At 60.4% G+C, this 22,832-nt stretch overlaps 6 protein-coding genes across 9 annotated transcripts; 2 read left to right on the top strand and 4 right to left on the bottom strand.

Moving 5' to 3' along the window:
* Nucleotides 1–1,265: 1,265 nt before the first annotated feature.
* RHBDL1 (rhomboid like 1) lies at nt 1,266–3,951 on the top strand. 3 transcript variants are annotated; one of them, XM_014446056.2, is made up of 8 exons: nt 1,266–1,511; nt 1,963–2,121; nt 2,330–2,554; nt 2,623–2,771; nt 2,876–2,988; nt 3,064–3,164; nt 3,239–3,299; nt 3,386–3,687. In XM_014446056.2, the coding sequence occupies exons 1-8, from the start codon at nt 1,473–1,475 to the stop codon at nt 3,655–3,657; spliced, it is 1,119 nt and encodes a 372-aa protein (XP_014301542.1). In that variant the 5' UTR covers nt 1,266–1,472; the 3' UTR covers nt 3,658–3,687. The 3 variants fall into 3 exon arrangements, with proteins under 3 accessions (XP_014301542.1, XP_006103708.1, XP_006103710.1); XM_006103646.3 differs by having other exon boundaries at nt 1,370–1,511; nt 1,960–2,121; nt 3,386–3,951; XM_006103648.3 differs by lacking the exon at nt 2,330–2,554 and having other exon boundaries at nt 1,370–1,511; nt 1,960–2,121.
* Nucleotides 3,952–4,072: 121 nt separating this feature from the next.
* Nucleotides 4,073–5,700, bottom strand: LOC111823454. The gene is made up of 4 exons (XM_023744936.1): nt 5,683–5,700; nt 5,076–5,600; nt 4,792–4,879; nt 4,073–4,616 (listed from the first exon to the last, which is right to left on the bottom strand). Exons 1-4 carry the CDS (start codon nt 5,698–5,700, stop codon nt 4,474–4,476), a joined length of 774 nt encoding a protein of 257 aa, XP_023600704.1. The 3' UTR covers nt 4,073–4,473.
* Nucleotides 5,699–7,976, top strand: STUB1 (STIP1 homology and U-box containing protein 1). Its single transcript, XM_006103649.3, has 7 exons — nt 5,699–5,857; nt 6,356–6,554; nt 6,644–6,809; nt 7,017–7,104; nt 7,245–7,301; nt 7,385–7,501; nt 7,573–7,976. Exons 1-7 carry the CDS (start codon nt 5,699–5,701, stop codon nt 7,696–7,698), a joined length of 912 nt encoding a protein of 303 aa, XP_006103711.2. The 3' UTR covers nt 7,699–7,976.
* JMJD8 (jumonji domain containing 8) lies at nt 6,870–9,667 on the bottom strand. Its single transcript, XM_014446057.2, has 9 exons — nt 9,531–9,667; nt 9,355–9,456; nt 9,121–9,169; nt 8,943–9,039; nt 8,779–8,844; nt 8,562–8,681; nt 8,408–8,475; nt 8,195–8,329; nt 6,870–8,106 (listed from the first exon to the last, which is right to left on the bottom strand). The coding sequence occupies exons 1-9, from the start codon at nt 9,626–9,628 to the stop codon at nt 8,026–8,028; spliced, it is 816 nt and encodes a 271-aa protein (XP_014301543.1). The 5' UTR covers nt 9,629–9,667; the 3' UTR covers nt 6,870–8,025.
* Nucleotides 9,668–9,849: 182 nt separating this feature from the next.
* WDR24 (WD repeat domain 24) lies at nt 9,850–15,591 on the bottom strand. 2 transcript variants are annotated; one of them, XM_014446055.2, is made up of 9 exons: nt 15,227–15,591; nt 14,367–14,849; nt 12,690–12,867; nt 11,863–12,535; nt 11,215–11,333; nt 11,016–11,137; nt 10,813–10,917; nt 10,392–10,732; nt 9,850–10,264 (listed from the first exon to the last, which is right to left on the bottom strand). In XM_014446055.2, the coding sequence occupies exons 2-9, from the start codon at nt 14,845–14,847 to the stop codon at nt 9,911–9,913; spliced, it is 2,373 nt and encodes a 790-aa protein (XP_014301541.1). In that variant the 5' UTR covers nt 14,848–14,849; nt 15,227–15,591; the 3' UTR covers nt 9,850–9,910. The 2 variants fall into 2 exon arrangements, with proteins under 2 accessions (XP_014301541.1, XP_014301540.1); XM_014446054.2 differs by having other exon boundaries at nt 14,367–15,591.
* A 1,408-nt stretch (nt 15,592–16,999) lies between these two features.
* On the bottom strand, nt 17,000–22,464 carry FBXL16 (F-box and leucine rich repeat protein 16). The gene is made up of 6 exons (XM_006103644.3): nt 22,221–22,464; nt 21,259–21,917; nt 20,060–20,568; nt 19,655–19,739; nt 19,240–19,303; nt 17,000–18,879 (listed from the first exon to the last, which is right to left on the bottom strand). The coding sequence occupies exons 2-6, from the start codon at nt 21,901–21,903 to the stop codon at nt 18,731–18,733; spliced, it is 1,452 nt and encodes a 483-aa protein (XP_006103706.1). The 5' UTR covers nt 21,904–21,917; nt 22,221–22,464; the 3' UTR covers nt 17,000–18,730.
* Between the last annotated feature and the right edge of the window lie 368 nt (nt 22,465–22,832).

Genomic DNA, 22,832 nt, shown 5'->3' with positions numbered 1-22,832 from the left:
GCTGCCTGTTCTCACACCCTGACCAGAGACCTGTCACTCACTGGCTGGGGGACAGCAAGAGACCCCAGCCTAAGGGGAGGCTCTACTTGGGATTATGTTTCAACACCTGTCCCAGGTGCTTACTTGGCCAGTGTTCTGGGACGTGGAGCAGAGGCAACCCATGGTGGGACTGGAAGACCCTGGTTACCCAGGGAGATGCCCCTCCTGCCATCAGTCATTCCATGCAAGACAGAGCTTCCACACCAAGGTTTCTCCCAGAGCATCCAAGTGCTGTTCCTGGGAGGCGTGGGGAGTTACCTACCCTGCTCAGGCCCGACCCAGAAGGGTCTGGGATCAGACTAAGAAAAATATTTTTTTTATTGATTTCAGAAAGAAAGCAGGGTGAGTGAGATAGAAACATTAATGATTGATGAGAGAATCATTGTTGGCTACCTCCTGCACTCCCCACACTGGGGATCGCGCCCAACCCTGGGCATGTGCCCTGACCGGGAATCAAACTGGAACCTCCTGGTTCATAGGGCAACACTCAACCACTGAGCCACACCAGCCAGGAGAGAGGGTAAGACTTGAAGTCGAACCGCCACCGTCCTGCTATTCTCCCAGCTGCTGAGGTGTGGTGCTCACTTGAGCTCTATCCTGAGGCCCAGCTGCTAGGACTGATGGCTCCATGGCGTGGGGGTTCTGAGTGCTGTTCTGAGGGGCTGCTGTGGTGACACATTCCTAGTCTGTAACCCCTTGTTGGAGGGGTCTGCCTGCCTACCCAGGAAATAGGGCCCTTCCTGTCTCAGCTGCAGCCTTGTCCCTCGCGGGCTCTGCCTGGGCTCCCCGGTGCCCTCCTGGGGCTGTAGTCTCCACTGTCACCATCCAGCATGTGGCTGCAGGGGCTCCAGTGGAAGACGTGTGCTGGGGCTGGTCTGCAAAGAGCATGCAGGCGCCTCTCCCCGTCACTAATAGCCCCGTCAGCCTTGGCACCCATCTGCGGGGCCTTTTGCTGCCCGACTGCAGATGGACCAGCACTCTGGCAGGCAGCCGCTATCAGGGAGCCCCGGCCTGGGGAGTCACAGGTAGCGGGGTGGTCCGGGGAGGCTTCCCCAAGGAGGTGGTGTGGGCGCTGAGGCTCCGTCTCGGGAGAAGGGATGTGCCAGGGGCTTGGCTGCCGCCTGCAGCTGTTTCCCACTGCTGTCCCCTCTTCGTAGTAGAGAGCTCTGCCAGGGTGTGGGGGCGAGGCTGGGGAAGCCTGCATGTGGTGAGCGGGTGAGGAGGCTGGGGCGCTGGTCGGGCCATCACCATCCTGGAGCGCGTCCGCGTGCAGGGCACGCGCGTGTTCCGGCCACGCGTGCGGCGGGGGCGGGCAGCTCGGTGACGCGGCGCCAGGCAGAGCGGGCGGAGCGCACGGGCCGGGGCGGAGCGGAGTCATCCGCAGAGCAGCCCCTCCCGGCCGCGGCCGTCGACCCCGGACCCGGCCCGGCTCTATGGACAGGAGCTCGCTGCTGCAGCTTATCCAGGAGCAGGTGCGTTGGGGTAGAGGGGCGCCGGCACCGCCCCTGCCGTTGGGGTGGGCTGGGGAAATGGAACTCGCAGAGCCTCAGCCCAGCCCCCGCTCATGCCCATTCCCCACACCCTCTCATGCACGACCTTGGCCCACTGCCTGAGACCCCAGGAAAGGGTGAGCCAGACCAGGGCGCCTGAGTAGGGGCAAGGGGGAGGGGCGACTGTCCTCAGACTTTAGCCCTACCCTTCCAGGATGGACAGAGCCAAAATGAGGTGAGGAGACCCCTAGAGGCTTAGGACTCAGGAACCGGTTCCCTGGCAGCTCCTGAGACCACGTGGGCACAGGGATCTAGCCCAAGGGTGTTGGGAGACTGCCTTTTCCAGCTGGCTTGGGGCAGCCCTTGGGTCTGTGGGTCTGGTCCACCCTCAGGCCTTGGCCAGCATCACCTCCTCCACCCCCCACCCCAGCAGCTGGACCCTGAGAACACGGGCTTCATCGGTGCAGACACCTTCACTGGCTTGGTGCACAGCCATGAGCTACCCCTGGATCCAGCCAAGCTGGACATGCTGGTGGCCCTGGCCCAGAGCAATGAGCGGGGCCAGGTCTGCTACCAGGAGCTGGTGGACCTGGTCAGTGCTCAAGTGGGTGGGCAGCAGGGGTGGGGGCCCAGGCCGTGGCCCGCAGAGTGCCTGCTGGAGTTGGGTGGGCAGGTAGCCCCTCTTTCCTTACCTCCCCACTGGAGCAGGGCTGCAAACCCTGTGAGGAGCTGGGCAGGCCAGGTGGGCACGGAGGTCGTGGGGGTAGTGTGATGTCCCATGCTTAGGCCCCCTCCCCCAGATCAGCAGCAAGCGCTCAAGCAGCTTTAAGCGGGCCATCGCCAATGGACAGCGGGCACTGCCCCGGGAGGGGCTGCTAGACGAGCCGGGCCTGGGTGTCTATAAGCGGTTTGTGCGCTACGTGGCCTACGAGATCTTGCCCCGAGAGGTGGACCGCCACTGGTACTTCTACCGGCACCGAAGCTGCCCACCCCCTGTGTTTATGGCCTCGGTCACTCTGGCCCAGGTGAGCCTACCCCCCGTCTGCCACCCACATCCCTGGCCCGGCCCAGTCCTAATGCCCTTCTCTCCTAGATCATCGTGTTCCTGTGCTATGGGGCCCGCCTCAACAAGTGGGTGCTGCAGACCTACCACCCTGAGTACATGAAGAGCCCTCTTGTATACCACCCCGGGCACCGGGCGCGGGCCTGGCGCTTCCTCACCTACATGTTCATGCACGTTGGGTGAGTGCCGGCCCGCTTCTGGCACCCCTGAGTTCAGAGTGGCTGGGGCTGGGAGCCTGATGACCGATCACACCCCTCATACCCATCTGCCTCTACGTGACCAGGCTGGAGCAGCTGGGGTTCAACGCACTCCTACAGCTGATGATTGGGGTGCCCCTGGAAATGGTGCACGGCCTGCTCCGCATCAGCCTGCTCTACCTGGCTGGCGTGCTGGCAGGTGAGGCAGGCGCGTAGCCCCTGGCCACCTCACTGCAACGCCTCATCCTCACAGCCCTCCCCTTGCTTCACACAGGCTCCCTGACTGTCTCCATTACTGACATGCGGGCCCCTGTGGTGGGGGGCTCTGGCGGAGTCTACGCCCTGTGCTCTGCACACCTGGCCAATGTCGTCATGGTAATCAAACAACCTGGGTGGGCTTGGGGGGGGCCCACAAGGCTTGCCTCACTGCCTGTCTCATGTCCCATCAGAACTGGGCTGGGATGAGGTGTCCCTACAAGCTGCTGAGAATGGTGCTGGCCCTGGTGTGCAGTAAGTAGGGATGAAAGGTGCCGGAGGCGGGCGGGGAACTGAGCCCAGGGCCAGGGGTGCCTCCCATGTGTCAACTCCCTCTGCAGTGAGCTCCGAGGTGGGCCGGGCTGTGTGGCTGCGCTTCTCCCCGCCACTGCCCGCCTCGGGCCCACAGCCCAGCTTCATGGCGCACTTGGCTGGTGCGGTGGTGGGGGTCAGCATGGGCCTGACCATCCTGCGCAGTTATGAGGAACGCCTTCGGGACCAGTGCGGCTGGTGGGTGGTGCTGCTTGCCTACGGCACCTTCCTGCTCTTTGCCATCTTCTGGAACATCTTCGCCTATGACCTGCTGGGTGCCCATATTCCTCCACCACCCTGAGGAGCTCCTGGGGGCCACATGGGCCAGGGCGTGGCCTGCATGTCCACCTTCTGTGAAAGTATGTCTTAAGACTGCTTCTCCCGTGAGGGCAGGTGGCCCCTGTGGCCTACTGAGTCCAAGCCAAGCCTTACACCAGCCCTGGCCCCGCTCCGAGGCCTGGGGGTGTTAGGACTGCTGGGCCAGGCTGGGTGGTGGAGGTCCCAAGGGTGGTCCCAGAGGAGACCCTGTCCTGGTCTCCCTCCATGACTTGCAGTCTGAGCCTTTTTGGAGAATAAATAAATATTTTACACAACACCAGGTAGCTGTAATGGGGCTCTGGGGGCTGGTCTGGCCTCCCCCCCACTCACTGAGCCGACTATGAGGGCTCTTCCCTCCATGTGGGCAGCCTGGATTCCCCCTTGCTCCTCTGCAGGTGTATGAGGTATGTCTATGTGGGAAGTGGGAGCCCCTGGAGCGGGGCTGTGGACCTCATGGTCTGGAGTGAGTTCAGCAAGCATTTACTGAGCGCCTACAGTCACCTGGCAGGTGAGCAGGCCATAGTCAAGTTCAGTTGGACTGGGTCCTATACTTCCTGGTTGGCCTGGTATCCTCAGGGGTGGCTAGGCTAGGGCTGAGGTCAGGGAGCAGGTTGGGAGCAGCTTCTACCCCACAGCCCAGGTCCATAGCGCTAGTTCCACAACCCTAAGGCACTAGCTGGGAGGTGCACAGGGAGTCTGGGGCCCAGGGCACCCTGTCCTGCGGAACAGCTCTGTACACTGCATCCTGACCAGAGTCCTGAATGTTCTCCTAGCCTACCAACAGTCCCCTCACCTGGGCTCAGGGCTGTGGCATGCTTCCACACCTGGCCCAGGTGCAGCTGGTAGTATCTTGAGTATACTGCAGGGCTGGCAGGCCAGGTACGGGGTCCACTGCCTCATTGGACATGAAGGCTGCCCCCTCAGGAGCTGCAACAGCTAAGACTGCCAGGGGGAGTGAAAGGCCAGCATTCAGACCCGCCAGTGTCAGAACAACGTCGGTGGGGGCGGCCATTATCAATGACCCTCCATGTCATGGATGTGACCATCGGTTCATCTCACAAAGTCACTAACTGGTCCCTCCTGTGACCCGCCCATATAACCAGCTCTCGCCACTAACCTTGAGGCCGTGGAGGGAGACAGCGGCCCAGCGCTTTGCTACCAGCTCTGGGGGTCACCGGCTGCTGCAGGCGCAGGTGGCAGCGGCCCTGTGCAGCAGAGTTGGGGTAGGTGCAATGGTGACTGGTGGTGGATCTCGACAGGGGGGCCTGCCCCACCACGAGAAGACTCACTCCCAGGAGGAAGCCCCGCCCCACGGCGCAGGGGCAGCCGCCAAAAGGAAGCCCCAACACCAGGAGGCGGGCCGCCCGCCGAGGTTCCGCCACCCACGTGGAAGCCCCTCACCGCCAGCTTCCACGCTAGCAGCAGCGCCAGCTCGTCACGTGCTCCGCTCCGCCCTCGATGGCCGCGGGCAAATCCTCTGGATGCCTGGGGAAGGGCGGTGACGGGCGTCTGGGCATCGAGGCCCCACTGTCCAGGACTTCCAGTCCCCCGCGCGAGGCCGCGGCACCTCTCCGTGGTGCGCCAGGATGGCTGCTCAGCAGCCCGGGTCCTCTCTGTCCCACAGCCCGCGGACGGCCGCCAAGTCCCCGCGCCAGGCTGGGCCTCGATGGGCGTGGGCGGCCGTGGGGCGTGGGCGGGGCCGACTTCTGGAAGGACCACCCCGAACGCGAGGGGCGGAGCTGCCTGGTGCAAACCGAGGCGCTCCTCCAGACTTCCGACGTCGCGGCTCACGTTGCCCCCACCCTCGAGCCCATCAGCCCCGCCCCCGCAGAGCGACGTGCGCACGCGCGGCCCCGCCCACCCCGCTGGCACGGATCCGTCCCGTTCACTCCGCCCCACGCGGCCGGAAGTTCCGGTGGCGAATCGCTGGACCGGGCCCGAGCGGATCGCGGGCTCGGGCTGCGGGCTTGGGCGACCCGGGCGCCGAGTCTGGGAGCGGATCCCAGGCCGTGCCGCGCGGCGCCATGAAGGGCAAGGAGGAGAAGGAGGGCGGCGCGCGGCTGGGCGCAGCTGGCGGAAGCCCGGAGAAGAGCCCGAGCGCGCAGGAGCTCAAGGAGCAGGGCAACCGGCTCTTCGTGGGCCGCAAGTACCCGGAGGCGGCGGCCTGCTACGGCCGCGCCATCGTGAGTGCACCGGCGCCGGGGGAGGGGACCGGCGTCCGGGCCAGAGGAGGGGGTGGGGCCGGGCTGCCCGGCCGCCCTTTTCGGACCTTAGGAGGGCCGTGGTTCTGACGGGGAAGGAGCACGTAGGCTCTGAGGACTCGATGATCTCGTTGCAAAGGTGCCAAGGCTGAACCCAGTGCTGGCTGCCGGAGACCTATGTCGGGTGGGAGCTTCAGGGCGCTTGAGGCCGGCAGGGCCAGGGACCCCGTCCAAAGCTGGGGACCTCCACAGTTCCGGTACTCTTAGCTTGACAAAACCTACTGGAGTTGAGAGGGCTCCCGCAGGCCTCAGGGCCAGGACACCATCCTCCACCCGTCCTCAGGCCTCAAAGGCTTTGAAGCTGTAAAACCTCTAGTGTCTTGATTTCAACCATGGACCCCAAGGCAGGACAAGGCCTGGGACAGAGGGGGTAGGCTGAGTTCACTCCCTCACGCTGACTGGCCTGCCTTGGTCCCCCAGACCCGGAATCCCCTGGTGGCAGTGTATTACACCAACCGGGCACTGTGCTACCTGAAGATGCAGCAGCACGAGCAGGCCCTGGCTGACTGCCGGCGCGCCTTGGAGCTGGATGGGCAGTCCGTGAAGGCACACTTTTTCCTGGGGCAATGCCAGTTGGAGATGGAGAGCTATGATGAGGCGATTGCCAACTTGCAGCGAGGTGGGTCTGCAGGCTGGCTGGTTATGGGGGTGCTTGGGACCAGGTGGGTGGACTGGCCAAAGGGTGACCTGAAGCCTCTGTCCCCCCAGCCTACAACCTGGCTAAGGAGCAGCGACTCAACTTTGGGGACGACATCCCCAGTGCTCTGCGCATCGCCAAGAAGAAGCGCTGGAATAGCATTGAGGAGCGGCGCATCCACCAGGAGAATGAGCTGCACTCCTACCTCACAAGACTCATTGTGGCCGAGCGTGAGAGGTGGGCTGTGATGACAGACTCTGGGAACCCCCCTCCCCTGCCCCCAACAAGTCACCACTTTAAGTCATGAACACAAGTGTTTATTGAAGGCTAACCCTGGTGAACAGAAGACAGAGGGGGAGCAGGCCTGAACAAGCCTGAGGTTGGGGTGGAGTCTGACCTTTCCTGGCCAGATCTGTCTCTGACCAGCTCCTGGTCAACCCCCAGGGAGCTGGAAGAGTGTCAGCGGAACCATGAGGGTGATGAGGATGATGGCCACGTCCGGGCCCAGCAGGCCTGCATCGAGGCCAAGCACGTGAGGGTGCCCCGGCCCACGTGTGGGTCTTGTGTTTGTGTGCACATTCTGTGAGGGTGCCCCTGGCTCCTGTGTGTGTCTGTGTCTGGGGAAGGGAGACGGGAAGTCTGGCCCATGCATGGCTGCTTGGTTATTTGCAGGACAAGTACTTAGCAGACATGGATGACCTCTTCTCCCAGGTGGATGAGAAGAGAAAGGTGAGTTGGCTGTTCTCTAGGGCCTGTAGGTAGCAGGATCTGTAGTAGCGTCCCCTTCCTGATCCCTGACCTTTGTGATGCAGAAGCGAGACATCCCTGACTATCTGTGTGGCAAAATCAGCTTTGAGCTGATGCGGGAGCCGTGCATCACACCCAGTGGCATCACCTATGACCGTAAGGACATTGAGGAGCACCTGCAGGTGAGGGCCTATGGGTGCTGGGGGCAGGGCCCCAGCCCACCAAACACTTTCTGACTCTGTTGTCACTGCAGCGTGTGGGCCACTTTGACCCTGTGACCCGGAGCCCTCTGACCCAGGAACAGCTCATCCCCAACCTGGCCATGAAAGAGGTCATCGATGCATTCATCTCTGAGAATGGCTGGGTGGAGGACTACTGAGGCACAGCAAGTGGGAGGGCAACCCCTCCCACCTCGCCTGGCACCCTGGCCCCGGAGGGCCTTGGGGCAGTACCCCCCCTCCGCTCCTGTATATAGTTTGTGTCCCTGGACCCCTACTCTGGTGTCCCCATCCCATCTTCTATCAGTTCTGCTGGTAGGCCATGAGCCCTCCCACTCCCTCTCCCCCATTTCCCTTCTTAGCCTGAAACAGCAGGCTATGGTGGTTTTGGCTGAGGCTGCTGCCACTACTATCCTTGTAATAAAACCTGTGAGCAGTATAGGGATGTGTGCTGGTGTGAGACTGGGCTCGTCAGCTGCCCGCTCTGGCTAGCTGAGGAAGGTAGAGATGAAAACACTGGTGTCAAGGTTGAGTGTGGCATGCCACCATCGGTCAGGGAAATACAGAACCTGGATTGGGTAGGGCACAGATTAGCGGGGGTGGGGGTTGGGGGGCCTCAGTCCAGCCCAGCCTGACCCTCTCCTACCAGCCACTGACCTCACCAGCCTGGATGGTGCACTCCAAGGGCCGTGCAGATGGTGCCAGGGCTGGGTAGGTGTCCTGGAGCCAGGCCAGAGTGGTCTTATTGGGGTGGAACTCCGGTGTCTTCTCAGGAGGATATAGGAACCAGCGCTGGAGGTGGGAGCAGCAAGGTCAGTCTTTGTATTGTGGTCAGTGAGCCAGAAGTCTCAGTCATAACCCTATGCTGACCTTTCGTCCGTAGATCACTTCTGAGAACCCAGGCCCGTGCCAGTGGAAGGGCACCCCAGAGCCAGTTCCTGTGGGGTTAGTTATGAGCAGCTAGTGACCAAACCCAATTTGCACTCCCCATCCCCCAAATCCCCTGGTCTTGTAAGGCACCCACCTGCGATCCCAAAGCTGTAAGCAGGAGTGGTACCCAGCAGACCAAATGGGGGTGGGACGTAATGCCGAAAAAGTGATGCCCATTCAGTGAAGTTGTTGTCCCCAAAGAAGTACAGAGTGTCTGTCAGCAAAGAACACAGGAGGAAGCAGGGATCCTGGCACCTGGGCACTTCCAAGTGCCACCTCCCCAACCCACTGCCTCCAGCCCAAGTGCTCACTATTGCCTAGGGAGGTGGGGTCCTGGGGGTGCAGCTGCTCCACATACTCCTGGAAGAGCAGGTCCACTGCGGGAGGGGCGGGGGGCGGGGGGAGGCCGGTCAGAACTGGTTGGTGCCTCCAGGATGCCATCAGGCAGGCTGGGCTTCGAGGTGGGGCAGCTCACCTTTCTGGTAGGAGTAGGTGTTGGCAGTGCTCAGCCGAATCACGTTGTCCCCAAATGATGCCAGCAGCCTTTTGCGGGAGCACAGAGCCCGGAACCTCTGGGGGTTGGGGGTGGAGAGAGTATTTAAGGGCCCGCCCCACACGGGGGAGAGGTGGCCAGGAGAGGAACCAGTACTCACTGAGTTGTCTGTGAGTCCCTGCAGAATGACAGGTCTGGAGAAGGCGTAGCTAGAAGGAACAGCAGAGTTAAAGTCTGGCCCGACCCGTCCCGTCCCTGTTCCCGTCCCCACACATTCGCTCAAGGAGAGGCAGTCCTGGGGGGTCCCGGTGCGCGCAGGCAAATAAGGGCGTGACAGCGCTCCTGGGCGGGTTTTGGGGCCTGGGAGGTGTGGCAGCACGGGAGGCGCACGTACTGCTGAACGAACTCCGCGTAGCTGAGGTCGGCCCTGCGCTCCACGGTGCAGCGCTCCTCTTCCGCCGCCGCCGCCGCCGCCGGGGCGGCTCCGCGCCGCTGCCTGTGGGCACAGCCCGTCAGCGACCCAGGCCGCCCCGCTGTGCGCCCCCTCCCCAACCGGCCAGCGCCGCTCACCACCCTCCATCGCCCTCTTCTCCGGGGCCGGGCCGGGCGGGAGCCGTCAGCGTCCAGAGCACTAGCAGCAAGAGACTGTGCCCCCGCCACCGCGCCATGAGCCCGCCGCCGCGAGGCACGCTGGGAACTCCGTCGTTGTGGCAACAGCCTGGCGTTGGGAGGGCTCCCGGAAGCGGCCTCTTTTGGCCCGCCCCAGAAGGGGCGTTATCTCCGGAAAGCAGAGGGAAGACAGAACTACTAGTGACTTCTACCAGTTCCCAGGGGGCACTGCCCTCCCGCCCCACAGAGTTGCTCAACGAGAGGACAGGGCAGCCTCAGACTGTGGTTCCGTTTCCTTTATTTGGTTCACAAGCTCCAGGCTCCTCCCTCCCCGGACCAGATCAGGAGTACTCGCACAGGTGGCCGCAGCCAGCAGGACAGTGGGAGCTGCCCTCCAGCCACTTCATGATGTGCTGCAGGTGGCCCCCGTGACTGCAGCCCTGGCACCACACGAACAAGCCCTTGACCACGTGGTGGCAGACGGCACACATGCTGGCACAGCGGTGGCACCGGTCGCAGACCCAGCCGCGGCTGCTCATGGGCCGCTTGCAGTGGCTGCAGTTGACGTGCAGAGTGGTGGAGGCCTGGTTGAGGCAGCTGATAGCACGGCTGGTGCTGAGCTTGACCACCTGGTTGGACACGTTCCAGAGGCAGAAACGCTGCAGCAGGTCGATGTAGGATGCGTACCAGTGCTCCTGGTGGTGCGGGGAGGGCAGAGGGAAGCAAGAGACCAGGGTCGTGGGCACGGGTTTCACCCCAGCATGCTGGGTACAAGCCCAGACAGGTGTGCAGGGAGGCCCTCCTTCCGGCCCACTCACCAACCTGCGTCTGTTCATCTATGTCCTTCCGCACACGTTCACCCAGCACGATGAGTACGGATACAGCCATCTGCACATCGCCCTGCTCAGCATAGAAGCGTAGCATGTCGCACACCAGGGCGCTGAAGAAGTCGGGTGGCAGGCGGCTGTCGTAGAGTGCGTGTGAAACAGAGACCAGCGAGAAGGAGGAGTCCATGGGCGCCAGGGAGGCCACATCTGCCTCGCTGCCGCTCACATGGGGTGAGTCTGCCTTGTCCTGTAGGTTCTCAGGCCCCGGTGGCGTGTCCACAATCTCATGGCGCAGTGGGAAGGCCTCCTGGGGCAGCACGTACTCAGGCTCCTCAGCTGTGGGGCAGGGGCCAGGAAGGCAAGGTCTGAGCCTCTGGCCCTGACTCCCAGCTGTGCCCCTCCCAGCCCCCACTCACTGTGGGCGTGATCTGGATCCAGCAGGTATAACTCATCGTCCTCGCCCTCTGCATCGCCCAGCAGGTAGTCAGCAGGCACATCACTACCCTCGGTCTCCTCGTTATCTGCTCATGAGGGAGGGAGGGAGGGATTTACACAGCTGGCTTGCTTTGGGATGCCCAGCCCCACTCCCATCAATACCCTGTGTCGCCCTCTAGCCTACCCTCGTTGGTGATGAGTGTAGCTGAGGAGTCAAGCAGCACCGTGTCGCTCCGTGTGTCACCTTTGCTGCGGTCCAGCCGGGTCTCACTGCCCAGTCCTTGGGCCATATCCTTCAGGTTGAAACTGGGGGCAGGGAGGGCTGATAGGTGGGTAGGCTCCAGCAGTCCCACCCTCTGAGAGAGCCGCCGCCAGGGATCTACCTGTTCATGAGTGGCAGGCCACAGGAACTGCCCTTGCCCACACTGTGATTGAGATTGGTAGTGGGCACCAGGCCAGGGCTACAGTAGATGATCCGTAGCATGGTCCATGTCTGTGCCACCTAGGAGTGGGCACTGGTCACTCATGGGGTCCTGGGTCCCTGGTGCCCCATGCAGGCCCTCCCTTTGCCTGGATGGAACTATAAACTCTCTGCGTTCAGCTGCCCAGGGACCCAGTGTCCTGGCCCACCTCAGGTAGGGACACTGAGGCCCATGGGAAAGACAAAAATCCCAGCCCCCATCCTGCAGGGCACAGAAGCAGATGTGGGAGGTGGCTGATGAGGAAATAAGCCTCATCCCCCAGGGAGATGATGAGAGAGGCAGTGTGGACTTCTACAAGGCCAGGCACCTTAGGAAGTCTGAAGCAAGAATGAGCCAGACTGGGGGTTTAAGCCCCATGATGCCCCCAAATTATACCCCCAGGATGGCACTAGTATTTGCTCTGCTCTGGGGCCCTGAGCACCCTCAGTTACTGGGGCAGGTAAGGATTGGTGAATTGAACTCAGGGCAGGGGCTGGGTGCAGCAGTTAAAGGAGTCCCCTGACCTTGCCCCAAGGTCATGGTCCCTCAGTCCCCCTCAGCCCCACCTACCTGGTTTCGGCCAAGCTCCCGAGCCACTTTTGAATTGTGGTCACAGAGCTCAGCCAGTGGCCGGCCAGCAAGGGCATAACGCTCAGCAGTGTCCACAAACCAGCTCATGCTGCCACTGCCAGGTTCCATCTCAAAGACGCTGAGGGCACTGGAGGCGAGACCTGCAAAGGGCTCAGCAGGGTCCAGCTTGCGCTTGAAGAAAATGGGCTGGCGCCGATCACCAGCATAGGGCTTGCGCCCTGACTCAGCGGCCACTAGGCTCTCCTTAGCGGCAAAGGCCAGGTCCCCAAAGAGACCATAGCAGAGGCCCTCAGGATTGGCACGCTCTACAGGTTGGCTAGCATCACGGAACAGGTGCTGGCACAGTGTGCTGTCCTTGGAGCCAGAGAGCAGGAAGGAGGGGTCATGCGGATGGCGCCAGGCGATGCCTGTTGTGACATCTCGGTGCTCCTCAAACATGGCTGCTGGTACAAAGGGCCTGCGCACATCCCACACGTAGATGTTGTGGTCCACCATCATGGAGCATGTAGCCAGGTGGTGGCGGCACTCGGGTCGCCACTTAACTCTGGCCACCGAGGCAATGGTTTGCACGCAGTGCACCTCCTTGGCGCGTTGGGTGGTCATGTCCCAGACCTTCACCATCTTGTCACGCCCACCTGTGGCCAGCCAGCCCCTATGGAAGGCGCATGAAGCCCTCAGTTTCTTCTCTTGGGGTGGGAGGGTTCCCCACTCTCTGACTCACAGGACTCGAGGCAGTGAGAGAGAGTCCTTCCATGAGTGCCACCCATCCCATCCTACCCATGCCCTTGCCCCAGCCCGCCCTATACCTGTCCTCAGGGTGCCAGTCACAGCAGAAGACAGGCCCATTGTGGGCTGTGAACATCCTCTCACAACGGTCAGGCCGCCGAATGTCCCAGAGCTGCACATTGCCATTCTCAAAGGTGGAGGCGAAAGTGAAGTAGTCCCGGATGCTGAACTGGACGTCCCGCACACTCTCAGACTGGCCTATGGGTAGGATGTCAATGGAGGGAGAAGGTGAGGGGGTGAAGCCCACAGGGGGTTCCAGAAGAGAGAGTGGCCAAGAGGGGAGTCCTGGGAGTGGCTGTGGACCCTTCCAGTCCTGCCTAGAATAGACAAGAAGAGGAGAGGCTGCACAGACACAACAGCCTGGGCTGGAGAGCAGGACACCAGGCATCAGGTGGTCAGGTGGTTTCTTTTGTTTTGTTGATCCTCACCAGGGGACATTTCTCCATTGATTTCAGAACATATCCCAACTGGGGCTGGGGATGGAACCTGCAATGCAGGTGTGTGCCCTTGACCAGGAATCGAACCCAAGACCCTTCAGTGCACAGGCCGATGCTCTAACCACTGATCCACATCGGCCAGGGTGGCATCAGGTGGTTTCTGATATAAACTCCTGGGCCTTGCTTTTCCCTGGATTCTCTTCTCTGATGTCAGTCCTTGTACAAAGCTGTGGCCTAGCTTCAGGACTGGGTGGCAGAACATTGGGTGAACAGGAGTCTCACTGGACCACGTGTCCATGCCCCCCAACGAGTTCTGAGGCCCCAGAAGGAGGCCCAAGGAGGCATGGATGAGGGTGCCTCAGCCTCTGCCCAGTCCCTCCACCTTGAGCTGAAGTTCTGGGTCAAATCCAGAGGACTGGTGGTTTTGAGGGTCCGTGTCCACCACCATAAACTGCCACACCGAGAGCCTTTGAGTGCAGTGTGCAGCTTTACCCCAGCACAGGTAGCTCAGGGTCTGCCTTAAGGGAACCCCACCCTCAATTCTCCAAGGACTCTGCCCTGTGCTTCACTTGGTTTCATTGAGATGGACAAGGGAGAACTGTCTCAAGACCACTGTCAGGGAGCTGGGCCTGCTAGGAAAAGAGCCATAGTGGGACCAGGCAGTGCACCCCACCTCTGCATCCCTGGGCTGAGGACCCTGAAAGTCCCATTGGATTTCCTGAAATGAGGCAGCCTGGGGCTCTGAGGCAAGGGAAGAGGAAGCAGTGAAACAACCATCTGCTCAACCACTGAGGTTGGCTGTAGGTCTGCTCAGGTTCTGCCCTTCCATCCAATACCCAGCTGTCCTTTCAGATGCATCAGAGCTGCAGCCACACTCCAGCTACTCCTCACACTTCAACTAGGCCTGTCTTGTCCCTCCCCTGCTGACCCCACCTACTCTTTCAGTCCCAGCTAAGCTGTTCCCTCCCCCAGGAAGGCTTTTTTTTTTTTAAATCCTCACCTGAGGATATTTTTATTGACTATAGAAAGAGAGACATACACGATCAGTGTCTCCTGTATGTGCCCCTATGGGGGAATCAAACCCACAACCTAGGTCTGTGCCCTGACCAGAATCGAACCAAAACTTTTTGGTGTACCGGACGACGCTCCAACCAACTGAGCCACCAGGCCAGGGCTCCATGCAGCACGTCTTAACCTGCCTCGATAGTCCAGCCACCTGCAAAGATGCACACCTGCCCAACCCGCCTCCGAGGGCCTCACCTGAGAAGGTGCTAACAGAGTCCTTCCTGCGGAGGTCGAAGCACTTCATGAAGCCGTCCTGGGAGCCACTGAGCAGTACATGGGCCTCAGAGGGGTGGAAGCAGACTTTATTCACCGTGCGCTTATGCTCTGTGAACAGCTGGTCCTGCTTGTTGCGGGATGGACGGCCCAGGTTCCATGTGACTACCACACCATTGGTGGCTGCTGTGGCCAGCAGGTTCTCATCCATCTGGTGCCAGACAACGTCCGCACAGCTCAGGTTGAGCGAAGGCTTGCGACCCACACGCAGGTTCAGCTTCTCCACAAACTGCTCCTCCTCAATGGCATAGATCTTGAAGATGCTACGGCCTGCCACAACCACTTGGGCTGCATCACGACACACACTGATGGCATTGGCTGGAGCGTCCAGGTGGCAGTGCATAGTATGGCCTGTGAGTGCACTGCTACTCAGGGCTGTGGTCACCCGGGACATCTTCTCCATGGCTGTACAGGTAGTGGAGACAGGAGGTCAGTGAAGTTGGCTGGCCGGGTCACCATAAAGGAAGGGGATCTGTCAGTTCAAACACTTCACCCTAGTTGGATCCCCCAAAACTGCTTAGACCTGGGCTAGTCAGTCTTGGTGAGCCAGTCCAGAGCAGTCCACCATTAGTCAGTCAGTCTGATTGACAAGTTCCATCACCCTGGCGGGGCGGTCAGAAGGTGCCATAGCTGCCCTGAAGCTGGTCAGTCCCATGTCTGACTTGTGGGAAAGACCCTACCTGGTCAGTCCCTGCCCAGACCACCTTTCTATCCCCTCAGCAGTCAGGTCTAGGCAGTCACTGGACCTTTCGTCAATCCCAACAGAAAAGTGAGGTCGTTACCACCATCCACACAGTCGGCTCCCGGGCCTCCGGGGGACGGAGCAGAGGGCTAGAGGGGGCCTTGGAGGAACAGAGGCGCTGGGCACCCAGAGGAACTTCAAGCCGAGATGTTTAAGGAGCCTGGAGGGTCTGACGGGACGGGGGGCAGGAGACGCCGGCGGCTCGGAGGTTGCGGTGGCGTGGGGGGGCGAAGGCAGCGGGAACAGAGCCAGAGGAACTGATGGAGCCTCTTCCTCCGCGAGTACCCGAACCATTTAGTAAAGCTGCCCGGCTGGGCCGGAAGCGACGCACAGGAAATAGCCCGTCTCTTTCCCGCCCCTTGTCGGAAGTGCTCCTTTTCTTGTCAGTTCCTCGCCGGAAACGAGCTCCCACACCACAAAAGTTCCGGGTTAGGAATAGGCGCTGCTGGAGGCGGGAGGTTTGGTCCAGGACTGAGATAGAGGGGCTCCTCCGGTTTCGCCTCAGTGGTTGTCTTTTTCTTTTCTTTTTATTTTTTATTTTTATCTCAGTGTTTGTTACCAGTGCTCATCGTTTCCTCATGGTCCGTCAAGTCCATGCATCATCCCTAAGCGAGTCCCGAATTCCTCCAGTCGTCTCCACCTCCTTCCTCATGTCCCCGGAACCCCAGGAGCAGGTTTTCTTAAAGGCTTCCCGGGCCCCTGTTCCCCATGATCTGAACTCCGCAGAACAGCTACCTACCATTCTTCGGACTAAGGCGCCCCATAGCTCCCCATCACGTGGTGAATAAATCCCAAACCCCTGAGCTCTTTCTCTCCCGGCGTACCTCCATCCACAGCGACTTCCATTCTTTATTCCAGCCCGCCACGTTCCTGCCTCTCGGCCACCGTGCTAGGCTCTCCTCTCCAGAACGGCGCCTTCTTCCCACCCTTGAGTGTTCAGCTTACGGTCCCGTTCGCAGAGGCCTTCTCTGACCACCTTATCTAACGTGGCCTCTCTCCGAATCACTGTCACCTCCACTCATCACAACCCTTTTCTCTGTTTACTGGTTGTTGTCTGTTGCATACGAATGTGAGCTCCACCAGGCAGGGATCACGTCTGTCTTGGTCTCCATAAACTCCACTGCCTGAGCGCCTGTTCACACAACCCTGTTAAGTGACCCTCTATGAGCCTCCCTTTCTCTCCTGGGTCTGAGTTCTGGTCTGTCCTTGCTGCATTGTGTGATCTTTTAGAACATCCTGCCCCTCTCTTTTAAAAAAAATATATTTTTTTTATTGATTTCAGAGAGGAAGGGAGATATAGAAACATCAATGATGAGAGAGAATCATAGATCGGCTGCCTTCTGCACACCCCACACGGGGAAATCAAGCCCACAACCTGAGCATGTGTGCAACCGGAGCATGTGCCCTCACCGGGAACCGTGGCTTCCTGGTTCATAGGTCAATGCTCTACCACTGAGCCATGCCAGCCGGGCCTGCCCCTCTCTTAACCTCATTTACCCTGTGCATAAAACAAGGCTCATTTTTGCCCTTCTGAAAGGATGGACTAGATCCTAGATATTTTGGAGAGAATATTAGGTGTAATGACTTTAGTGCCTGTCTCTTCCCCCTGAACCAAAGAGAGCTTAGGGACCTTCTCTGTTGGTCAGTACTGGGTTTTCTGCCTGGCATCAAGGCACCCAGCCTCTATATTTGTTGAAAGAACCAACAAGTTTGATAAGTTGAGAGGTGCACAAGAATCCAGAGACTTAGGCCCCTCAGGCAGATATACCTTCCCCATCATAGCCTGATTACCTAAAAACAACTCAGACACATGTTTTTACAACCTTTTTAATATATATTTTTATAAACAGGTCACGTGATAAAATAGCACAAGAAACACTTACCAAATATAAGGTTATATCTTCCGCATATACAGGAGAATGAGGTCATTATGTACAATAAGAAAATGATTTTAGGGGTTGGTTGGTTTTGTTTTCCTCTCTCCCCTTAATCTTTCCTTCTACAGTCGTTGGAAATATCACAGCTTCAGTTGCATTAATACTTTGGACAAATGGACAGCTGCCACCTCCCATTTAAGGAGCTGTGGGAGGGGCTGAAGAAACTGGCTCCTCACCACTTCAGCCCAGGAGCTTCCTGTGAGCACTCCAGGGGCAGAAAGATCTTTGGGCTGTTGAACTGTTTCTATGCTTCAATAGTATCTCTTGTTCTCTCTCTCTCTCTCTAGAACTGGTTACTCTCTTCCAACCAGATGGGGGGCAGGATGTCCCAAGATTAGGTGTGGGCACTGCATCTCCTGGGGTTCAAGGTTGGGATGGAAAGGGGTCCCAGCCCCCTCCTCAGCAATTGCCATGATGTGCCAGCATCCCCTAGGACTTCCCAGTCTCAGGATCTGACAGATCATGGTCAGAGCCCAATAGGGCAAGCAAAAGTTTGGGCAGCTGGGGAGGGGTGGGGGGGCGGCTAGAAATGAGCCCTCCCTCCTCTGGGCGCTAAGGGTGTGCTGGCCACTGGAAGCTGGCTGCTGCTGACCCTGAGCCTTGACTGGGGCCCACTTTTCCAGTTTCTAATTTAGAGACCTGTCCAAGGTGAAGTGTGTCACTGAGAGGCCTGGGCCCAGCTACCTACAGGGGCTGCAGTGAAGGGTTCACCCAGGACTGCTCCCAAGGCCTGTGGGCCCTGGGGCTTGCTTCAGCTTGGGGTCTCTCAAGGTAGCTGTACCACCTCTGGGTTGAGATGGACAGAAGCTGGCTGGGCTAATGTTCATTGTGCCAAGGTCATTGTCACCAATTCTGCACCTCTCCCAACCTAATCCAGCCCAGTCTGGCCAGGGCCTAGGGACTTGTTGGCCTGGGGGTAGGGGTGGGCAAGCAGGGGACTGTCTCACACAGTGCCAAGGAGGAGGGGAGGTGGCGTAGGGCAGGCTGGAATGAAGTGGGGGAAGGGCGGTGGGACTTGGGCTCCTTGGAGGGCCATGGCTTTGGCGGCAGCCTGTTTCCCCTCGTACCCCCTGGAGGGCTCCAGGTGAGGTGCGGTGGAAGATGCAGGCAGCCCATGGGGCTCTTCGGGCCCCTGTGTCCTGGGAGACCCAGCCCCCCTCAATCCCAGTGGGCCCTTCCCGAGACGGGGAGGACAGCCCCGGGAGACAGAGGGGAGTGAGGTGGGGCAGGCGGTAAGAACGGCCGTCTGAGAGCTTAAAAGGCCTCCCAGGCCCAGGCCCACCCCCCACCCCCAGTGGGCGTGCGATTCAAGGGAAGTGGCTGCGGAGGGTGGGCGTGCAGGGCGGGCACGAGGGGCATGCACAAATCCCCGAGTGTGTGCGTGCGTGCATGGGGCGGGCTCCGCCCGTTAACCCCCCACCCCCACCTTCTCCCTGCCTGGGCGGGTCCAGGACAGGAGCGGAGGGGCCGCGGGGCAGGGCTTTCCCTTGGTTCGCTGGACCTCCCGTGCTGGACAAGGAAGAGCGGGGAGAGGAGTCTGAGTAGCGCCCTCGGGTCCCCGCCCAGAGCCAGGCGGGTTCCAGCGACCGGGGCGAGGAGACCCCACGCTATTCGATGACGAGGCAGCGGGGCAGGTGCTGCGAGAAGTACTTGAAGAGTTCGGGGGTGGCCCCGGGGCAGTTAGTCAGCTCCAGCTCCTCCAGCTCCTGCAGCTGCACTAGGCCCGACAGCCCGGTGGTGGTCAGCAGTGGGCATCCTGCGGGGACCGGGCGGTGGCTGAGTGGGCGGGGCCCGGGGAAGGGGCGGTTCGTGGAAGGCGGGGCCAGCCTGCGCTGGGCGGGGCTAGAGCCTGCGGGGCATCTCCCTCCGCTGACCTGGACCTAGAGCCGCACAAGGGACCCCGCAGGTTTGGCGGAGGCGGACAAAGTGTGTGTGTGTGTGTGTGCGCGGGGGGTGACCACTGTCCAGGAGGGCGGCCGGGTTGTGTGTGTGTGTGTGTGTGCGCGCGCGCGGGGGGTGACCACTGTCCAGGAGGGCGGCCGGGTTGTGTGTGTGTGTGTGTGTGCGCGCGCGGGGGGTGACCACTGTCCAGGAGGGCGGCCGGGGGTAGTCTCACCTGCCAGAGACAGGAGACGCAAACTCCTCATGGCCAGGAGGTGCTTCAGCCCGAAGTCCTGCACCTGGGCGGGAGGGCGGAGCGAGTTAACTATTTCCGCTCGCGCCCGGTAGGAGCCCCGCTCCTGGGGTCAGGCCGCTGGCCTGGAGCTGCTGGAGGGGCAGGGAGCGGGGTTCAAAACGGGGGTTTCTCAGCTCCCCACGGAGCCAGGAGGCAGCTGGGGAATGTCGTTGAGGGCCCTGGGGACTCCGCACACTCCGCTTACGTCGGCCGCTGGGTGTGGAGGGATCCCAGACTTCCTTACAGGATCTGAGTGGGCCGGGAGCAGATCAGAGGACGGTCCGGGCGGGGCCTTCCCCGCGCCCCCCACCCCCCTGCCTACTCCCCAATCGCCAGAGGCGGAGAGGGCCGGTACCTGGCAGCACCATCGCAGGTAGAGGCTGCGGAGGGACGACATGGTAGATAAATAGCTGAGGCCCGTGTCCGTGATGCGCACACACCTGTGGTTGCAAGAGCGGGGCTGTCCACCCTCAGAACACCTCTCCTTTTCCCTCGGCTCCCACCCCTTACTCCTGTTCCCGGGGTCCCCTGGCGTGAACTCACCCCCTGCCCCACTCATAATAGCCCCTTCCTTTCCACAGCCCCCATCTCACCCACACTAGGCCCGAGTTTTGAGGACCCCGCCCCTCACCCCTGCTCCCAACCCTGCAGCAGCCCCACCCTATTTACAGTTCATTAATCTAGGCTTCGGGCTCAAAGGGCTCTGCTGACCTCGCCCGCCCCGCCCTCATGGCCTGGGGGTGGGGGAGGGTGCACACACCTGTCCAGCACCAGCTCCTCCAGCCGGTGCAGGTCGCAGGCCACGTACTCCAGCGCCATGTCAGTGATGCGCGGGCACCAGGAGAGGTCGAGGCTGCGCAGCTTGCGCAGGTTCTCAGCCACGAGCTCTACACCGTCATCCGTGACCTTCGAGCAGCCGGAGAGGCTGAGTGCTGTGAGGTTGGGCAGGCTGTGCACCACGTTGACCACACCGTGGTTGGTGATCTCCCAGCAGGAGAGCAGGCGCAAAGTGTGGGTGCTGTGGCCCTGGCGCGCTGTGAAGTAGGCCAGTGCTGTGTCCGTCACGTGGTAGGCCTGCAAGCTCAGCTCGGCCAGGTTGGGCAGCAGCTGCGAGATGGCTGCGATGGCGTCATCCGCCACGTTGATGCAGTCACTCACGCTCAGCGAGGTGATGCGGGCACTCAGGCTGGACCACAGCCCTGCCTCCGTGAAGTCGTTGCAGCCGGACAGCTCAAGGCGCACCACGCCCTGCATCTGCTCCAGCATCACCTGTGGGCGGGTCAGGAGGTATGACCTTCAAGCTCACCTAGGTTCCCTGGGTGTGCCCCTCCCCACAGAGGACCGTGAGGAGAATAGGAGGGAGGGTAGAAGGAACCCTGTCCTTCGTGTAATCATACGTGGAGCTGTACTCTTGGACAAGGGCACTTGATAGTGTTTCTGTTACACCTCAACCACACTAACAGAGGAGGCAGGGCACAGGGAACTGGGAGCCCATGGCCTGGCCAGAGCATGTGCCCAGAGCAGTTGGTGTTAATGATTTGATGATTACAGTCCAGATCCCAAGGAAGGCGCCACCTGCACCCCTGCCCTTTGCCCCGCTCCCCCCATTACCTCTAGAATCCTTCCCACTGGCATGCAGGGCCGGTGTTCAGAAGGACCTTACCCGTAATGAGCTGCGTTTCTGTCACTGTCTTGAAATTCTAAGTCATCTTTGAACAAGGGACTTGCATTTCCATTTTGGACTGGGCCGCTCAAATTATGTAACTAGTCCTGCTTTCACCTGTCCCAGAGCCGTGATCCCCCTCAGGGCATTGGCTCAGCCCTCAGCTACATTGCTTCTTGCATTCCTGAGCTGCCTCTGGGTCCACTCCCCACCTCTCCTCACCCTCACACCTGCTCCGTTGCTGCTGCCCAGCCCTGCCCCCTCCCTGTCCCTTCTGAGCCAGCAGCAGGACACACCTCCAAGCCAGCGTCAGTGATGGTGGAGCGCTTGAGGCTCATGGCCTTGACGCCCTTCTTGGACAGGGCGTAGTTATCGATGAACTCACAGATATCCAGGTCGGAGACGCCCACTAGGCAGAAGCCTTCAAACCCGCGTGCCGCAAAGCCCTGCAGGTTCACGAACTCCTTTTCACCACCGGGCAGCATGTTGTAAAGCTCCTTGGCGTGCAGCACAGGTGTGAGGCCCGCCCAGAACTTTGGCTGGTAGAGCACGCGTCGCCAGGTCTTGCACACCTGGGCCAGCACACACTTCTCGCAGGCCGAGAAGTACCAGAAGAGGCCATTGAGGATCTTCTCATCTGTGGCCAGTGGCGGCCGCTCCACTGGGGGCCCAGGTGCAGGGGCTGAGGCTGGTCCACCAAGGGGGATCCCTGCTGGGGGGCATAGGCCCCCAGCCAGGGCAGCCCGGGGCAGCGGGGCAGCCAGGCTGGGTGGTGGGAGAGTGGGTGGGGGCAGTGGTTGGCAGGGGCGGTTCCTGGCAGCGGGTGTACCCTTGGTGATACTGGCTGCACCCAGACCGTTGGGCTGGCCTGGCAACTTCACCAGGCCATTTCGAGGCAAGCATGGGGGCTTGGGGTCGCCGTCGACTCCGGGGCTGGACATCTTCCTCCGTCACTCTGCAGATAGGGGCCCAGAGTGAGGAATGAATTTCATGCTCTCTCTGGGAGGGCAGAAGAGCTGGGCCCCTTCCTGTCCCCGGGTGTCCCCTCCCAGGACACTCCTAGAACCACCCGACAAAGAGGATCTAAGTGCAGCCTCCCTCCCTGATGGAGCAGCAATAGGACAGGGCCAGTCTCTGAGCGCCTAGTGTGTGCACTGAGCTCAACCTGCACCCACTCACAGAGCTTTCCACATCTAGGTTACAATGGTTCTCATTTTACAGATGAGAGAACAGAGGTGGAGAGAGACAAGTCGCTCACCCGTTACTGTTCTCTTCACCTTTGCTACTCAGATGCCCACCATCAGTGCCTGCCAGGCCTGCCTCCACTGCACAGGGGCTGCATAGCTAAGGGAGAGGGTTTAGGGCAGTCTCTGGCCTCTCCACGGTGGGGCGCTGGCATGGCTCTCTGGAGTAGTTCCAGTATTCTTGAGATTCCCACACCAGCCCCTGAGAATCTCAGTGGCTCCAGGAGGTTTTGTAGCTCAGAATCTACACAAAGAAAGGGCAGGTGGCTTCCCAGAGATCACTGTGATGCCAGCACAGTGAGCCCTGGACCATACTGTCTTTACTTTTTTTTATTTTTTATTTTGGTTAATCCTCACCCAAGCGTATTCTTCCATTGGTCTTTTAGAGAGAGTGGAAGAGAGAGGGAAAGACAGAGAAAACATCAATATGAGAGAAACACATCGATTGGTTGCCTCCTGCACGCACCTGGGGAGGAGCCTGCAACCAAGGTATGTGCCCTTGACCAGAATCAAACCCGGGACCCTTCGGTCCGCAGGCCGACACTCTACCCACTGAGCCAAACCGGCCAGGGCACATACTATCTCTTTAACCCTCCGCCTAATTCATTGAGGATGATGCTGTGGTG

Source organism: Myotis lucifugus, unplaced genomic scaffold (genome assembly GCF_000147115.1).
Source record: "Myotis lucifugus unplaced genomic scaffold, Myoluc2.0 scaffold_498, whole genome shotgun sequence".
NCBI lineage: Eukaryota > Metazoa > Chordata > Mammalia > Chiroptera > Vespertilionidae > Myotis > Myotis lucifugus.
Note: the sequence above shows the minus strand (reverse complement) of the source record. Positions and strands in the feature narration are given on the sequence as shown.

Coding starts and splice junctions, on each gene's coding strand:
- RHBDL1 (XM_006103646.3), top strand. CDS start 1,473: ATGGACAGGAGCTCGCTGCTGCAGCTTATCCAGGAGCAG. Junction 2,772..2,875: donor TACATGTTCATGCACGTTGG/GTGAGTGCCGGC, acceptor CTACGTGACCAG/GCTGGAGCAGCTGGGGTTCA. Junction 2,989..3,063: donor CCTGGCTGGCGTGCTGGCAG/GTGAGGCAGGCG, acceptor TGCTTCACACAG/GCTCCCTGACTGTCTCCATT.
- STUB1 (XM_006103649.3), top strand. CDS start 5,699: ATGAAGGGCAAGGAGGAGAAGGAGGGCGGCGCGCGGCTGGGCGCAGCT. Junction 6,810..7,016: donor ATTGTGGCCGAGCGTGAGAG/GTGGGCTGTGAT, acceptor GTCAACCCCCAG/GGAGCTGGAAGAGTGTCAGC. Junction 7,502..7,572: donor ACATTGAGGAGCACCTGCAG/GTGAGGGCCTAT, acceptor TTGTCACTGCAG/CGTGTGGGCCACTTTGACCC.
- LOC111823454 (XM_023744936.1), bottom strand. Junction 4,880..5,075: donor TGCTAGCGTGGAAGCTGGCG/GTGAGGGGCTTC, acceptor TCTGCTGCACAG/GGCCGCTGCCACCTGCGCCT. Junction 4,617..4,791: donor TCTCCCTCCACGGCCTCAAG/GTTAGTGGCGAG, acceptor TCCCCCTGGCAG/TCTTAGCTGTTGCAGCTCCT.
- JMJD8 (XM_014446057.2), bottom strand. CDS start 9,628: ATGGCGCGGTGGCGGGGGCACAGTCTCTTGCTGCTAGTGCTCTGGACG. Junction 9,170..9,354: donor TACGCGGAGTTCGTTCAGCA/GTACGTGCGCCT, acceptor TGTTCCTTCTAG/CTACGCCTTCTCCAGACCTG. Junction 8,845..8,942: donor CACCTACTCCTACCAGAAAG/GTGAGCTGCCCC, acceptor CCCCTCCCGCAG/TGGACCTGCTCTTCCAGGAG.
- WDR24 (XM_014446054.2), bottom strand. CDS start 14,847: ATGGAGAAGATGTCCCGGGTGACCACAGCCCTGAGTAGCAGTGCACTC. Junction 12,868..14,366: donor CTCTGTTAGCACCTTCTCAG/GTGAGGCCCTCG, acceptor TCCTACCCATAG/GCCAGTCTGAGAGTGTGCGG. Junction 10,265..10,391: donor ACATAGATGAACAGACGCAG/GTTGGTGAGTGG, acceptor CCGCACCACCAG/GAGCACTGGTACGCATCCTA.
- FBXL16 (XM_006103644.3), bottom strand. CDS start 21,903: ATGTCCAGCCCCGGAGTCGACGGCGACCCCAAGCCCCCATGCTTGCCT. Junction 19,740..20,059: donor GAGGAGCTGGTGCTGGACAG/GTGTGTGCACCC, acceptor TTGCAACCACAG/GTGTGTGCGCATCACGGACA. Junction 19,304..19,654: donor ACCTGCGATGGTGCTGCCAG/GTACCGGCCCTC, acceptor CCTCCCGCCCAG/GTGCAGGACTTCGGGCTGAA.